At 32.0% G+C, this 16,820-nt stretch overlaps 1 protein-coding gene and 2 non-coding genes across 3 annotated transcripts; 1 reads left to right on the forward strand and 2 right to left on the reverse strand.

Moving 5' to 3' along the window:
• Positions 1-10,569: 10,569 nt before the first annotated feature.
• LOC107472787 (protein ABIL1) lies at positions 10,570-14,670 on the forward strand. The gene is made up of 9 exons (XM_016092319.3): positions 10,570-10,954; positions 11,770-11,852; positions 12,342-12,492; positions 12,570-12,669; positions 12,779-12,871; positions 12,989-13,073; positions 13,173-13,225; positions 13,358-13,461; positions 14,101-14,670. The coding sequence occupies exons 1-9, from the start codon at positions 10,856-10,858 to the stop codon at positions 14,257-14,259; spliced, it is 927 nt and encodes a 308-aa protein (XP_015947805.1). The 5' UTR covers positions 10,570-10,855; the 3' UTR covers positions 14,260-14,670.
• Positions 14,671-15,040: 370 nt separating this feature from the next.
• TRNAG-UCC (transfer RNA glycine (anticodon UCC)) lies at positions 15,041-15,112 on the reverse strand. Its single transcript has one exon. It is a non-coding gene; the product is annotated as a tRNA-Gly (tRNA).
• An 87-nt stretch (positions 15,113-15,199) lies between these two features.
• Positions 15,200-15,271, reverse strand: TRNAG-UCC (transfer RNA glycine (anticodon UCC)). Its single transcript has one exon. It is a non-coding gene; the product is annotated as a tRNA-Gly (tRNA).
• Between the last annotated feature and the right edge of the window lie 1,549 nt (positions 15,272-16,820).

Genomic DNA, 16,820 nt, shown 5'->3' on the forward strand with positions numbered 1-16,820 from the left:
GTATTATTTTTATTATCTTAAGCAAAAAAATCTCTAACTATATTTTTTAGGTAAGATTTATTAATCTTTTCAGATATTATGTACTTATATATACACTCTAATATTATTAATTTAAAAAGATTACATATATCTATCTCTTTTGTTGAGATATTTAAAAATCATGTTTAATCGCTTTAAAAAAATAATACGAGAACATTTATTTAAAATAAGATGAATATATTTATTTAAAATTTAAAAATTTTAAATAAATTTATTTGTATTAATTTTAAAATAATATGAATATATTTGTTTAAATAAAAAAAATTAGAATAATAAGAGTATTATATCTTTTTAATTCTTTTAAATTTTTATTTTTATCATAATTTTATAATAATTTAATATCAATCTAAAAATAAAATAAATTTAAATTAAAACAAAAAAATTTAACCCAAATAGAATTTAATGCTAATTCTTTTCTCTTTCTTTAAAAATTAAATGATGATTTTTCTCCCTCTTTTTAATTAAGGAGGACTAAAATTTCAAATACGTTAACTTTTGTTTAACTCTTTAAGAAAAGTTTTAATACTCCAAACCTTCCAGGAATATTGAATCAGACGACGACATGGGTCCCTATAAATATGGTGGTAAGCAGGACGGACTCAAGGGGGGTAAATAGTGGCTTTAGTCCCAATAAATTTTAAAAGTTTATATGCTATTATGATAAATGTATTATATAGAATAACANATTATTTATGATAATATTATTTTTTTAATTTTATTTAGTTGTTTCTTTTTTATTTTTTTAATTAATTTTTACCCCTATTATTATATAAAAATACTTTAATATATTTTAAATTCACATAATAAAATTGTTAGTGCAATTAACTTATATTATTTTATGTCATATTTTTTAGGTTTAATTATTCTGTTGGTCCCTATAGTTTCACGAAATTTTTAATTAGGTTTCTATATTTTTTTCCTTTTAATTGGATCCCTGCACGGGAGGGTGCCAGCCCAAACTTGGCACCCGAAGAGGTATGAAGATGATGATGTGGAACTGTCGGGGTTTGAGGAAACCCCTGACAGTTCACAACATAAAAGAGATCAATAGATCTCGTTCCCCCGAAGTTCTGTTCTTATGTGAGACAAAGAATAGTTCTTCATTTGTGACAGGCCAATGCCATACATTGGGGTTTACAAATGTTAGTTGTGTTGAAACTCAAGGACTAGTAGGAGGATTGGTGTTGGCATGGAGGGAAGGTGTAGATATTGCAGTGGTGAAAAGTGCAGAATTTTTCATTTATTTTAGATGGACAGACAGGAGGCTACAGATAGAGTGTGGCGTTATTGCAGTGCATTTACACAGTGAAGAAAGACTGCGAAACCAACAGTATGGCACCATTTTGAATCAATTAGAAGGAATGGAAGATCCTTATATGGTTATTAGTGATTTTAATGCCATAATGGCTCATGATGAGAAGGATGGAGGGAGGATGAAATCAGTTGCATCTATTGAAAATTTTAATAATTTTATAAATGCAGCAGGCCTAATTGATTTGGGATATGAAGGAAGCAAATTTACTTCGTGCAATAAGCAGTTTGGGGGAAATTTGATAAGAGAGCGATTAGATCGATGTTTGGTCTCTATGAACTTATTGGAATTATACTCGGGAGCAGCGATCTTCCATTTAAATGATCAAGGTTCCGATCATAGACCACTGCTATTTGAATCAGAGGTCGAGCAACGGAGGTTTAAGAGGAGGTTTAGGTTTCAGGAGAGGTGGTGTGATAATGAGGTTGTTGGACAGATTGTAAAAGACACATGGAAGGAATCTATAGAAGGCTCACCTATGTTTCGTCTTTACACAAAGCTTAAAATTGTTCGACATCGCCTTGTTGAGTGGCAACAACAGCCCGACAGCAACTCACTGAGACAGATCCAGCAGCTTAAACAAAAGATAGAAGAAGAAAAAAGCAAAGCACAGCAAGCAGACAACTTTTGTATTAAGGTTTTAGAAGAAGAACTTACAGAAGCCTACCTAAGTGAGGAACACTATTGGAAAGAGAAAGCAAGAGAGCAATGGCTAAAATATGGTGATCAAAACACGAAGTATTTTCACTCAAGGCCGCAAATGAGAAATAAGCACAATAGAATACAGAAACTTGAAGATGAAAGAGGGGAGGTGCACTCGGATCCGGAAGGAATAGGGAGGACAGCGCAGAAATACTTTGAAACACTGTTCAGTTCGAGCTCCCCTGCTAACCCAAGTGCATGGCTCTCAACAATGAGAAGGAAGGTGTCTAGACAGAACAATTGGGCCCTTACAAGACCAATTAGTGAGCAAGAGATTAAGAGGGCAGTCTTTTCAATTAACTCTTTCTCAGCCCCAGGAGACAATGGTTTTACGGCGAAATTCTATCACTTCTTTTGGGATACTATTAAAGAATATATTATAAAAGCAGTCACTAGTTTTTTCTCAAGCGGAAGAATGTTGAGGTCTTTCAATCGTACACTCATTTGTCTTATTCCTAAAATACCTGAAGCTGCTACCATGTCACAGGTACGACCTATCAGTTTAAGCTTAGTCTTCTATAAAATTATTTCGAAGGTCTTGATATATCGTATGCAATTTATCATGAATCGGATAATTAGTGATAACCAGAGTGCATTCATAAAGGGGCGGTTGATTAGTGACAATGTCCTCATAGCACATGAGTACATGCATTTTTTGAAGAATAAAAAATTTGGTGATTGGGATCTAGCTTTGAAACTCGACATGAGCAAAGCATATGACAAGGTGGAATGGTGCTTCCTATGGAAGGTTATGAGTCAATTGGGATTTTGTGATCAGTGGATAGGATGGATGAAGGAGTGTGTAACTACTGTTTCCTATTCTGTTACTGTGGATAGTCAACCTAAAGGTTTCTTTAAACCTACAAGAGGTCTCCGACAAGGGGATCCTCTTTCACCCTATCTTTTCATTCTTTGTGCAGAGGGACTCTCCCACTTGCTACACAGAAGAGAACATAATAATGATATTGTCAGGCTCAGATTAAACAGTAGTTGCCCTACTATTACACATTTATTTTTCGCAAATGACTCGATAATTTTCAGCAAAGCAAATTCTTAGGCATGCCAAAATATAATGCAGGTGTTGAATGACTACAATAGTATAAGTGGACAAGAGGTGAACCTGAATAAATCTGCTGTGTTTTTCAGTCGGAATACACCGCAATCAGAGAGGGAAACCTTTGCAGCCATCCTTCAAGTCCCGAATGTTGGCGCTCAAGACAAATACATGGGTTTACCAACAACAATCCATAAATCAAAAAAAGCAACATTTGCATATGTCAAAGATAAAGTTACAAAAAAATTACAGCACTGGAAAAGATCGTTACTGTCGGTTAGCGGGCGTGAAGTTCTAATTAAATCTGTGGGTACGGCTATCCCGATATATATTTTGGGGTGCTTTAAACTACCTGAAACTTTTATAAAAGAAATTCAAAGACTGCTTATGCAATTCTGGTGGGGACAGAAACAAGGAGAAAAGAGACTTCAATGGATTAAGTGGGACACACTGTGTAGACCAAAAAATCAAGGAGGATTGGGCTTTAAGGATCTAAAAGCTTTTAATCTTGTCATGCTAGGAAAACAGGGATGGAGATTGATGACCAGACCAAATTCCCTAGTTACTAAAGTATTCAGAAGCAGGTATTTTAGACATTCTTCATTTCTAAAAGCTGACATTGGATACAATCCGTCATGGGCTTGGAGGAGTCTCTTAGAAGGGCGAAAGGTTCTGGAAAAGGAGATTCTCTGGCAGATTGGGAGGAGATCAGCAGTGAAGATTTGGGAAGATTGCTGGGTTGGAAGACAAGGACCATTGACACTGAGACAGAATCAGGAGCCTAATCCAAGCTTAATTTGGATCTCTCAACTCATCACTGAGGAAGGTAATTGGAATGAGCACCTTATAGCCAACAACTTCACATCAGAAATTACACAGGAAATACTTCAAATAAACATTAAAGAAGAAGATAACTTGATTTGGTACAGAGAAAAAGGGGGTTTTTACTCTGTAAGGTCAGGATATGAGGTATGCTTCAATTTTTTTCACCCGCCACTCGAAAGTCTTCCACCAATTTTCGGAGACAAAAATCTATGGAATTCGATTTGGGATCTTGACTGCCCAGCCAAAGTTAAGGTCTTTACCTGGAAAGCTCTCCATAATGGTTTTCCGGTGAGGCACCGACTGCACGCCCGCATTCAAGCTGTCCCTGCGATATGCCCAAGATGCGAAATGGAGGACGAGACTTTGACCCACTGTTTGCTTAATTGCATTTACTCGCGGCAAGTGTGGAATCACATGGAGTTCTTGTTCAACAGTCCAAATAGAGTGGATGCAGAGGATAGTTTTGGCAACTGGTGGAGGGAGATGTAGGTAAAGATAAAACAAGAGAGTTTTAATAAGAAGCAACGAAGTCTCCTTGCGATGGTGCTATGGAGGATTTGGATATCTAGAAACAACTGGCTTTTTGATGGCAAAAGGAGTGAACCGGCTGCTATTTGGGAAGAGGCATACAACATGGACGAAGAATTTCACCTTAAGACAAGTCATTGTTAGTTTTCCTTTTTATTTCCTTCTAGGTTATTCTCATGCTTTTTCTTTGGGTTAATGCCCACCTTATCCTTGCTAGAGTTCAGACATGGACTAATATTACTTTATTGCAATTTATTAATAAAATTTCATATCTTAGAAAAAAAAAAATTGGATCCCTGCACCACTTTTTTTTTCAATTAGGTCCCTCCTATCAGTAATTACTAATTAGCTTAATTTTATCGGGATCTAACTAAAAAAAGAATTCGTGCAGGGACCTAAATAAAAAAAAAGTATAGGAACCCAATTAAAAAAATTGATGCCAAGACTCAATTAAAAAGATAAAAAGTACATGGACCTAACTAAAAATTTTGTAAAATTATAGGAATCAACATAGTAATTAAACCTATTTTTTAATGATATAAAACATAAAAATATAAATTACTGTCACATAAATACTTAATAAAGTAAATTAATTAACACAATATTTAAAAATATATAATTTTATATTTTATTAGATGTAAAATCATAAAAAATTATGAAAAAATTATAAAAATTGAGATAATTCTTTCATTTGACAAGTATTTATTATTTTTTAATTAAAAAACTAATTATAATTATATCTATTATCAAATATATAACATTATATTTAATTATACAAAATTTTAATTTTTGACCCCTCTACTCTTAGATTCTTAGATTCGTCCCTGGTAGTAAGTGATTTTATTTTATCAAAAAGGATAAACATAAAAAGAGCTAAAAAGAGAGATAAATAATAATTTAAAATAGTTTTTGTATAGTAATAATCTCTCCATTTAAAATAAATACAGTTCAAATTATTGTTTTACTTAATCCGTAAAAAAAAATAAAAAGAAATGACGATCATAATAATAGTATAATCACAGTAATAATTATAATCCACTTTTTCAAGTTCCATTACTGATTAAGGTTAAGTATTAGGATATTTGCAAATGTCTTGAGTAAGAGATTACTTGAATCTATACTTTATTTTGTGATTTAAAGATCATATAGTTACGTATCTATTTTAAAAATAAGACACTAAAAATAAAATATAAAAAATAAATATATTAATTTTGATTTTTTGTATTTTATTTAATAATAAATTAAAATAAATTATATTTAAAAAATATATATAATAATAAAAAATATAATTATAAAAAATTAATATTAATAATAATAAAATAAATTATTTTTTATTAATGTATTTATATTTTTTTGTCAAGTTGAACATAAAATACATTAATTCAGTGTTTCTAGATACAATATCTATATATTTTATCTATTAAATACAATTTTATATTTTTGTGTCTTTATCTCAGTATCCCGTCTTTATAAATAAACACAACCATGCAATTGCTTATGAAAATAGTCTTTTGTTATAGTATCAATTAGGGGTGTTCATGGCCCGGGATAAAAAGTGGATTTGTTCTGATCTAGACCCGATCCTAAATATATACTTGGTCTATTTTTTAGACCATAATCCGGCCCTAAAACCGATGAGACCTAAATATTTTCGGGCCACAACTATACCGGGTCCAAATCGAGTGAAAACCATATCTTTAAAACTTTAACAATAATTTATAAAAAAACTTATTTATAATGCACTTACGAAGGTTACAAAAAGCTTAAATAAACAAGTCTATGGCCTTCTTTTACTTTAATAAACAAGTCTTTTGTTACTCAACTTAAACTGTTTGAACTATGTAGCGAAAAATTTAAAAGACAATTTTTTTATCTTATAAATATCAGAAAACAGAACAGAGAGAGAAAGGAAGAATTTGACACAATCATGTATCTTGATTCAATTGCAATGTGCAATGCAACCTACATCTAGTCTCCACCACATTAGTGGTAAAATTTTCACTATAGTCAAAGTATTACATACACCAATTTCCTAAGATTCACACAATCCTATTTGGACACACAAGTTTCTTCCTAAACTTGACTTGGTTATACTAATACCTAACTTTTTACATTAAGTGCTTATCCAACTAGCAAGGGATACCTTACAGGTACTTGACACAAGACAGAAAATTATAACAAAAAAAAATCAGAATCCACTCTTGGTTTTTCTCTCAAGTGTTTCACTCAATCTTTTCACTCTTAAACATTTTCTCAATGTCATTCTCTCAATCTTTTACCTCTCAAAGACAATACAGAAATATATACATTAAAACTGAAATACAAAACTGTAAATCATGAATGAAATTGATGCATAACAGCTTAAACACTATGAACTGAACCCAACAACATAACTCAAGTTTTTATTCTTCATCTTGGCAGAGTGCTCCCTTTAATGTAGATGCAATACTTCTAAAACTTCAAACTCAGTAGTAAAATTTCACATTCGACTCTCTATTCGAGTTTTATCTCCTTTTCTTGACTCATAAACAATTTTTTTTCTTTTTGTACCTCTTGCAGAGTCACCCTTCTAGGTTTCTTCTAAGTCAACTCTTTGAAATGTGTGCTTCCTAAACTTGTCATCTCACTTTCTTCAATTAACCCTCAAATTAGGGATTTTAAATCTGGTCCTTTTGCTTGATCGAAGATCTCATAGTAGGAAAAAAAATTTTTTTCAGTGGTAAACCCAAATCCAAACCCTTGAGATAATGCTTTGTCCCCAAGAAACATTTTAAGCCTTTGATTCACAGCAGTGATTATCAGAAATCACTTTCTCCATTTATCCCAAATTGGCATTGCAGAAATTTGAAGGAGTGAAAAAAATAAATTACATACAAATAAAAATAAATCACTTTTATCATTTAACTTAGTTTAGCTTGCTTTTGTGAGGACGATTAGACATTTATTTTTTGTGATTTATCTTTCTCTTTTTTTCTTTTCTGGTGAATAAACCAGAAAAGAGCTTTCTCTCTTTCTTCATGAGTATGACAGAAGAGAACCTTGTGAATATTAGTTTTGGTTGGCTTCAACTTGGATGAATTAATTTGGGCTTGTTTTTTTCATTCAACCCAATTGATTCATTTACTTCATTTCTTTGGGCTTTGAGAGTTAGAGCGCCCATCGAAAATCTTTGTTTCTTTACTCTAGCTGTTTGGGTTGCTGCTACTTTAATTTTGGCCTGCAATACTAACAAAGGCAATAAAAACTGATTGGGTGTTTAACTCAATAAATCAATGTTTGTCATCATCATTTAAGTTAGTCATATTCTTGACTCTATAACTTATTTATAAAGAAGAAGCTTGTAATCGAAAAGTTGATATCTATATTTCAACTTAAATTTGTCCATAAATTATAATTTGATGTCTCTTTGATCTATTTTCTAATTCAATACGTGTGATTAAGAATAAAATAATAAGTTTATAATTAATATAACATAATATTGAAATTAATTTAATATATATATACCTTTTTTAGTTTTCTTAGGGTGCACATGGATCAGGTGAAACCGGGTTCGCCTTGACCCGGACCCAGCCTGAAATAATGGCCGAGTCTATTTTTTAGACCCTTACCCGACCATAGACCCAGTGAAATCACAACCAAAATTAGCCCCTAAAATGTTTGAGATCGGGACGGATCTTCAGACCAGGTCGGGCCGTGTGCACCTTATCAATAGGGATGAGTATGGGCTGGGTTAGTTTGCATTTACGGTGAAATTAGAATCGAACCAATTGAATTATAATTGATTCGGTTTGGTTCGGATTTACATTTTTTTGTGTATATACCCGAACTAAACCAAACCGATTAAGAGCGGATTGATTTGGTTCGATAATTGGGTATCCGATGAAACAAAAATTCATAAAAAAAATTATCTTAAAAATTTTCAAGTACAATAAATATGTAACATTAATAGAAATAATCCAAACATGTTAAACACTAAATATATTAAAATCTAAATACATTAAATACAGTGGGAGTGGCTGTACTTGGAGAAGAAGGCTTCCAACAACATTATCACTTACAGGTAAGGTGAGGTTTGAAAAAGCTCTGCTAAAATTTACTCCGTAAGGTGAGAAAACCGCCACTAGTGTTAGGATTGTTGGGTGAAAAACTCAAAATCATTAAAAGGCATATTTATATTTTTCAAATTTATATTTTTTTATTTAATTAATATATAGTGGAGTCCATTGGTTGGTTCGGGTTCTGCAACCCCATAACCGTTACCAGATAATTCCAAAACCAATTTAATTGGTTCGATTTGAATTTGGACGGATAATTAGATACTTGCTACTCGTGCTCACTCCTATCTATCAGTCCATATTATTTCTAGTAATAATATTTAAATATATGAAAATTATTTGTCACTTCATTTTTAAGAAATGTAAATATAGGTTTTTGTCAAACTTGTTAATAATTAATAAAAAATAAATTCTCTTAATTTTATATAATTTTTTTATTATTAATTTTATAAGTGAGACTAAAAAAAATATAAAAGAAAAAATATTAAACTCTATAAATGAACTGTCCAACGAAATAATATTTTGTTAAATCAGACTATAAAAAAATATTAAAAAATTAATTGCCCCCAACATACTCTAATTTGATATTACACTTCTAAAGTATGAGAACTTTATGTTGTTTGGTTTATTGTGTGAGATTGCCTGAAAGGAAAATATGCTCCAAATTAAATGAAGTTACTCTATATATAAGTACCAATGTTTCATAGCCACATCTGAAAAAGTAACAGAATTTATTAACCCAAACTTTAGTGGGCACTGGCCAACACCTAATCTTGTGCCGTTATATATTTGGACCCTTATGATACTAATTAATTTTAACGAGTCTAAATAATATTTAACTAAGTTATAGAATATATATATATATATATAAACCTGTTATTAGGTGCAATAATTAATTATTGAATGGATGTTATATTAGGTGTAGTTTGGTGTTTGGTGGCGGTGAGTGCAAGTTGACACTTGACATATTACCGGTGACCCACCGTATACATACAGTAATACAGTATTGTATACTGTAGCCATACTCATCAGGTTTTACTAAATGATGAGGTTTATTTTGATTTTGATATTTTCTCAAAGAAAGCAACTTTCTTATTCACAAATTATGTTTAAAAATAAATAAATGTCACATTTAAATAATCTAAATATACCCTAGTATAATATAAGAATGATTATGAGTCAAATCTATTTCTCTTTTAACATTTAAAATTTAATTAATATTTTATTATTTTAAGTTGAACAGCTATGGTGTAAATAAATTGCGGTTACTAATGTAATAGTGTGATCTAACATAAGCTCAAAAAGCCTAGAAGCATAATTTTCCCTTTTTGGAAGCGATAATGTAATAGCAAATTATATTAATAAAAAAATAATAAAATATATTTTTTCTCTCAAAAACTTAAAAAAGTTTTAAAAATACTCATAATATTTTATTTCTCAATTTTATTATAAAGATTTTTTATTTGCATCAAATATACTCTTAATAACTAAGTTTTTAACAAATTTAAAACTAAACCAACAATAATGCATGACAATTATTTTTATTTATTTGTATTAAAAGTTGTTCTTATAAATTGTTATTAAATTGATCTTAAATTTTTTGAAAAATTAGCCGCTATGATTATATTTGATACAAATCGAATTGTGGGATAAAATTAAAACAACATAAATTTTTAAAATATTTTTAAAATTTTTGTTAAATTTAAAAAATAAAAAATATATTTTATCCTAATTTAAAAAATAAATAATTAAATACTCTTAAATTTACTCGAGTAAATGTTATATTTATCTTATTTATTTTAAAAAAATATCTCCCAAATAAGTATATACGTGGTTATTATACGTAGCAGAGCTGCGATGTCAGCTGCACTGAGCAGCTTGTACGAGTGACTGTGATAAATACGAGGGGAGGGTAGTGATGTCTTTTCAAGTTAAAGCAAAGCAGCGTGGGGCGAGAGTGGAAGTTGGCGTCAACTAACCACCGCGCCACGTGGAACCGCATTAAATATTCTCATCCTGTTTATTTAACACCAAAACGAAAAATAATATTCAGTAACCTTTTTATTATTTTCCAAAAGAAAAAACACAAACAGAAAGCTCACTCCCTTTCTTTTCTTTTTCTCCCCCTTTCTTTCCATTCTCCTTCTTCAATCTCTCCCTCTCTCTTCTTTAACAAGTTTCCTTCTCTCTGATTAATCATAACAACACTGAACACAATGGTAGTAGCTCTGCGTTTCTAACCGTTTGGTTGAGTTTGTTACGTTTTATGCACAAGTTAGTTACGTTCCGTTTCACACGCTTCTGAGTTAGTTACGTTTTAAGCGTAGTTATAAAAAATCAATGGAGGTAGAGCGTCCAACTACAACGCCTCTTAACTCCGCCATGACCTTCGACGAGGCTTCCATGGAGCGCAGCAAGAGCTTCGTCAACGCCTTGCAGGTTCTCTCTCATTCTCCTTCTCACTGTTTCATTCTCAGCTCAGATCTGCGTTTATTTTTCGCTGTGTTGACTTTTTGACTTTCGGTTACTCTCTCTGGTATGGTGGCGAAGTTGAGTTCTGTTTTGATGCGGTGAGAATCGCGTCGTTTCTTAAGCTGTGCGCTTGCATTGCTAATAACAGTTGTTGACTTAAATTTGAAACCGTGCGACCGAGGATGTTGCTGAAAATAGATAGTTTAATTGTTAGCGAGTGTGGATTACTTAATTATAAGAAACTACAAGTTTATAGCAGCTGAATTTAGTAGGATATATATATGTTTCTGAAGAGTTATGTTTTTGTAAATTGCCGTTGCGGATGTGAAAAATTTGCGGCCGATGGAAGTGGAATTGCTGTAGCGAATGGTGAATATTTCTGCCGCAATTGATGCCGATTGCAATTTAGAACCATGTTACACCTTTAAAAGATGAGAATGTGGTGACGGAGATTTGAATTTGACGTTTGGAAGCAGTTGCATTGAAACCTCTTGGAAATTGAAGATATCTTATTATACATTAGATTATTAGAATTGAGGTTAATTTTGGCTAATAGTAGATACAAACTATACTAATGTGTGGCATTAAGTAAGTTGAGACTCCAGATGATATAATGCTCGTGGATTTTTACAGGATTATTGTACCTATATATAACTTATATTTTACTTTTCTGGCTTAGTTATTTATCCTTTGGCTATATTGGCTATGATTTAAACTTTAAAAGTTTAAAGTATGCAAATTGCATTGATAGTCATTTGATCTTCATATTATGGTCATTTCAGGAGCTTAAGAACCTGAGGCCTCAACTTTATTCTGCCGCAGAATACTGTGAAAAATCTTATCTCAATAGTGAACAGAAACAAATGTAAGGATATTTGTTTTGTTGATGAGTTCTTTTCCCCTGTTTTAACCTGATCTGAAGGCAGAGTCATCTTAACCTCATTTTTTTCAACTGCTTTGCTATGTAAACGATTGAAGCTTTCCCAATCAGACAAAAAAGTTAGTGGTTGAGTTTTTCCTAACTGGTTTTTACAAGAGATGTGAGTAATATATGAAACGAACTTTTAAGTTTCATTCTGCTAGGTCATTTTGATAAATGCTAGTACTGTATGTTAGGGATGAAATGCCAACAATAAGCTTTTAACTTTGGAGATAGTAAAACCATTAAATAACATGAGTAATTTGCATTATGTAAATTAAATGAAATGAAAAAATTGACAAACGTGTATGCATGAACTTTTTAAGTCTTGCCAGCTGATGTAAATGAGTAGCAACAACATGCTCTGTGTCCATTCTCCTTTGTGTTCAAATGTTGAAGGGAACTTTCATTATTTGTGCGTTATTCATGCATTAGGGTACTTGACAACTTGAAAGATTATGCTGTAAGAGCTCTTGTGAATGCTGTTGATCATCTGGGAACTGTTGCGTGCAAGTTAACCGATCTTCTAGATCAGCAAACGTTGGATGTATCAACTATGGATTTGAGGGTCTCTACTGTAACTCAGGTAACTACAAGCTCTTCTGCAAAATTATGTTCAATTAGACCAAAGATCAATTAAAGTAACATATCTCTTACTTGCAGAAACTTCTTACATGCCAAATTTACACGGATAAAGAAGGTCTTCGGCAACAGCAATTGTTGGCAATCATTCCCAGACATCACAAGCACTACATTTTACCAAGTATGATTTTTTGTTTTCTATTCATCTGAAATTACTATTGGCATTGGAAAACTCTATTATTATTTATTTTACTTATGGCTGCCTATGTTTGTTTATCAATGCAAGCTAGATTCTGTCAATAAAAAGGTGCATTTCAGTCCACACATACAGATTGATGCAAGACAAAATCCATTTCAAACCAGGACTCGTTTTCAATCTTCAGGTATGCATTGGGGAAAATTTTGCCCCTTCTAGAGTTTTTGACATGGATCTTATTCTTTTCCTTTTGGACATAAGTGAATATTATATTGCTAATCGGAATGTATATTTTTACATATAGGTACCCCTGCATCAAAAACTCTTTCATGGCATTTAGCATCAGAGACTAAGTCAACCTTAAAAGGAGTTTCACATGCTTCACCAATGTAAGTTTGGAAAAGTTTTAATATTTGAGGTCATGCATGGTTGCTGCTTTTTCTGTTTTACACACGAGGTACAAATGGCATTACACTCTATTTTTGCAGCATCGAGACCCCAAAGTTTTCTGCCAAGACTCCTGAAGTTTTCCATCTTTTAGGTTTGTGGAATAGCTGTCTCCCTTTTGATATATTGTAATATGCCATTTAAAATTCAGTAATAAGTCAGGTGCTGGTTGTTTCTTAATGTTCAAATCATAGCTAGCTTATGGTCCATGGCTACATACCTGCAGATAATGAAGAGAGTACCTGGATGAAACCATCGCCAGCACAAATTCACTTATCAAATGGAGCTCCTGCTTCTAATATCGGGCTATCTTTGGGTGGCACACGCAAGGTAACACCATATTCATTGACAAGTGCAAATGCCTTGCAGTTGCGGAACCCTGTTTGATGGTCGATATCTGATAATATCATTTTATTTTGCTTTCTATTTGACATATTTATTGCTTTTATAGGATTATGCATCAAATAATGAACTGTTTAAAAGATATCATCGCGTAGCTTGCATGGGATGAGTTATCCAGCATTAAATTAGTTTCATTAGACTATACATAATGTATTCCCACAAATGGAAAAAGTAATGTTCTATGTCGAATAAGAGTACAATGGAAACTAAGATGATTAATATTCAGTTTTTAGGGAAAACAACATTAGTGAAGATTGGAAAACTGTTTTGCTAATAAAATATTTTTCATTAAAAACAAATTATGATGGGAAGCATTTAGTAATAGGAGGTTATCTTTCCCTCCTTGAGTTTTGTTTCTTCCAATTGGCTGGGAAGTGACACTAAGTTTGGCTTTCACTGAACACAAGAAATGTTGGCAAATATTGGAAGTGTGGACAATATTTTGCAGCTAGATTTTACTTGAACATAAGGTTCTCAAGAGTTGAAAGGGTTGCATTTATTTTATTCAAATTCCTTGTACTTTCCTGAAGCTTTCTTTACAAAGTTACTAACAAGTCTTTTCTGCAGGATTCATTGGAGGGTTCCAGACCAATTACACCATTCAGGTCATTCGACAACCAAAACCGACGCGACACTGTCCAAGTCCCTGTTCGAAGCAAAAGTGTGCTATCAGCTTTCTTTGCTAAGCAGAAAACGCCAAAAGTGAAGGCCGTTTCTTTCTCATGAGTATCTCGATGCTGAGTTAAACCCCATCTGCAATTCATGCTTTTCTATATGATTCTCTAAATGCTTAGAATCTATTAGTTTCTGGTTCATATCTGGTACAAGCCTTTGAATAATGGCCATGTATAGCTCCACAGGCCGGGAAACGATAACAAATTCATAGTAGTGATATTGATCTTTGTTACCCTTGTGAATCTTGATCTATGTTCTGTAGTGCTCAGGCACATGTAAAATGCATAAATGTGGTATGCTGATGCTAATTGTTAGAGTTTTGATATGTAAATCTTCCCAAGATCTGCTTTGTTTCTGAATATTATCTTTTCTGAGGGGACTGATTTGCTGTCCCACTATCCCAGTATAAGTACATGTGATAACTGATATACCTGTGGGAAAAAAAAATGATCTTTAAGGCAAGCTTAATTTGTATGTAGGCTTTTGTTGTATGTCTTGTGGTGTGGTGGTTGTGTTTCACAAAACTTGTGATTTGTAGTTGGTCCTTGATAGCAATGCCGAAGGGGATTAGCTATGAATCAAAGAAAACTTTACTCCCCTATTTGGGTAAAAAAACGCAAGCTGCAGTATAGAGTATAGACTATAGAGGGAAGGAATAAATATTAAACAAAGAAGGTAGGTGTTCAAAACTGGAAGAAACTTAGTTTCATATTGCACATTGGCTGAGAATGGTTCTAGGGAATGCCAAATGACATGTGAGGATGACTGAATAGAAGGAATCTCAGTCTTTTGACTTTTCCAAATGAAAATAGCAGATGAAGAAAAAGAATTGTGCGTTTGCCGGGAGTCGAACCCGGGTCTATTGCTTGGAAGGCAATTATCCTAACCGTTGGACTACAAACGCTTCGGCCATCATTGTTCTTAGTGAATAAAAAGAGTCTGAGTGTTTTTACTTTTCCAAATGAAAATAGCAGATAAAGAAAAAGATTTTTGCGTTTGCCGGGAGTCGAACCCGGGTCTATTGCTTGGAAGGCAATTATCCTAACCGTTGGACTACAAACGCTTTTGGCCATCGTTGATTTTTCAGAAATTAATTTTAATATAATATAATATTTCTTGGGATTTGCTTGGATTCTATTATTTTGATACAAAAAGGGTGTGATTTCCCATGAACCTGTTCATTTTTATGAAGTAAAATTTATGGAGTCTGATACAATGTGCGTCAAGTTTAAAAAAAAAGCTGATACTGAAGGATGTACGTAGTCATTAATACAAGGTTAAAGTCTGTGAGCCTATTATTAATGAAAAATACTTTTACGAATTTAATCATCATCTGTGAATTGTGATGGTCAATAATATATATTTTGATAATTTTGGTCTGCAAACCAGAACTGGATCATGAGCAAGTGGTTGGAACTTGAAAGATGCAATTCACCTTCTTCCAAAGTAACTATGCATTTTCAGTTTTGTCACCAGGAATTGGAGACCAAGCCCTTATTAAACAGTGTGAGTTTCAGTTGTTGTAGGACCTATATGGCCTACAGCTGATTACCATTAAGGTGGTTTATGCAAAGCAATGGCGATAACATGGTTATAATTTATAAACTTATAACAAAATAGGAAAAGCTAATGCTTTATAGATAAAATTGTGATACAATTCATATGACTCCAATTGTGATGGTAAATAAGTTGATACTGGACAAATATTTATAAAGGGTAATGGACTAGGTTCCAAAACCTTACACTAACAACACATGTAATAAGTTGTAACCTCATCACATTGATTGGTTCAGATTTGAAGTCATATGATAAGACCCTCACATGGAAATTGGTCATACCATACCTTTTTCAAGTTGCCCTTCAACCAGCAAAGAGCAAACCTACAAGATTTAAATATCAAGGAAGTCGCTTTTCTATTGCTATAGTTAACTGAGAATAAATGCATCCTCCACTTTTTGGGTAAACATAGACTTAGTATATAGAGATAAATTCAGGGGTTTCTACTTTCTATCACCATCCCAAATTTCATATGTAGCATAATTTTATCAACCATTCTAGGTAGACATTAAAATCAGTCAATTACTGATATAAAATATATATTAAAATATAAAAAATATGCTAAAAATAAATTAAATTATACATATATTTATACACAAATATATAATAACTAATTTTAGCGATTAATTTTAATATATAATTAAGATTTTTATCATTTTATTGATACAATATTTAAAGAATAAAAATATAACTATTGAACAAACAAACTATTGTTATTATTATTATTGTTGTTGTTGATAGAATATTTACCATTTATCTAATTTATGTTAAAGTGTTGTCGGCTATGAGGCTGTTTTTCCTAAATAAATCACATTTTTTAAAAATGAGATAATATGACATAAGATTATTTTTTTAAAATATATTAGTCTATTGTTAATTATTGATTTTCCTGTATTTTGTAAGAAGTACATAATACAATTATCTCCCTCACATAGAAATAGAATTGTATTGAATCATGGATGAGCTAATTTTACTTATTAAATTAATTAAAAATTCATTAATTCAATCCTAAAAGATTTTCAATTTAATTTTATCCCAACAAACCAAGTTTTCCT

This window comes from Arachis duranensis, chromosome 2, assembly GCF_000817695.3.
Source record: "Arachis duranensis cultivar V14167 chromosome 2, aradu.V14167.gnm2.J7QH, whole genome shotgun sequence".
NCBI classification, from domain to species: domain Eukaryota; kingdom Viridiplantae; phylum Streptophyta; class Magnoliopsida; order Fabales; family Fabaceae; genus Arachis; species Arachis duranensis.

Excerpts from the sequence above, each read along its gene's own strand:
- LOC107472787 (XM_016092319.3), top strand. The coding sequence starts at position 10,856 with ATGGAGGTAGAGCGTCCAACTACAACGCCTCTTAACTCCGCCATGACC. Across the intron at positions 12,872-12,988 it reads GACTCGTTTTCAATCTTCAG|GTACCCCTGCATCAAAAACT; the intron begins GTATGCATTGGG and ends TTTTACATATAG. Across the intron at positions 13,462-14,100 it reads CTTTGGGTGGCACACGCAAG|GATTCATTGGAGGGTTCCAG; the intron begins GTAACACCATAT and ends TCTTTTCTGCAG.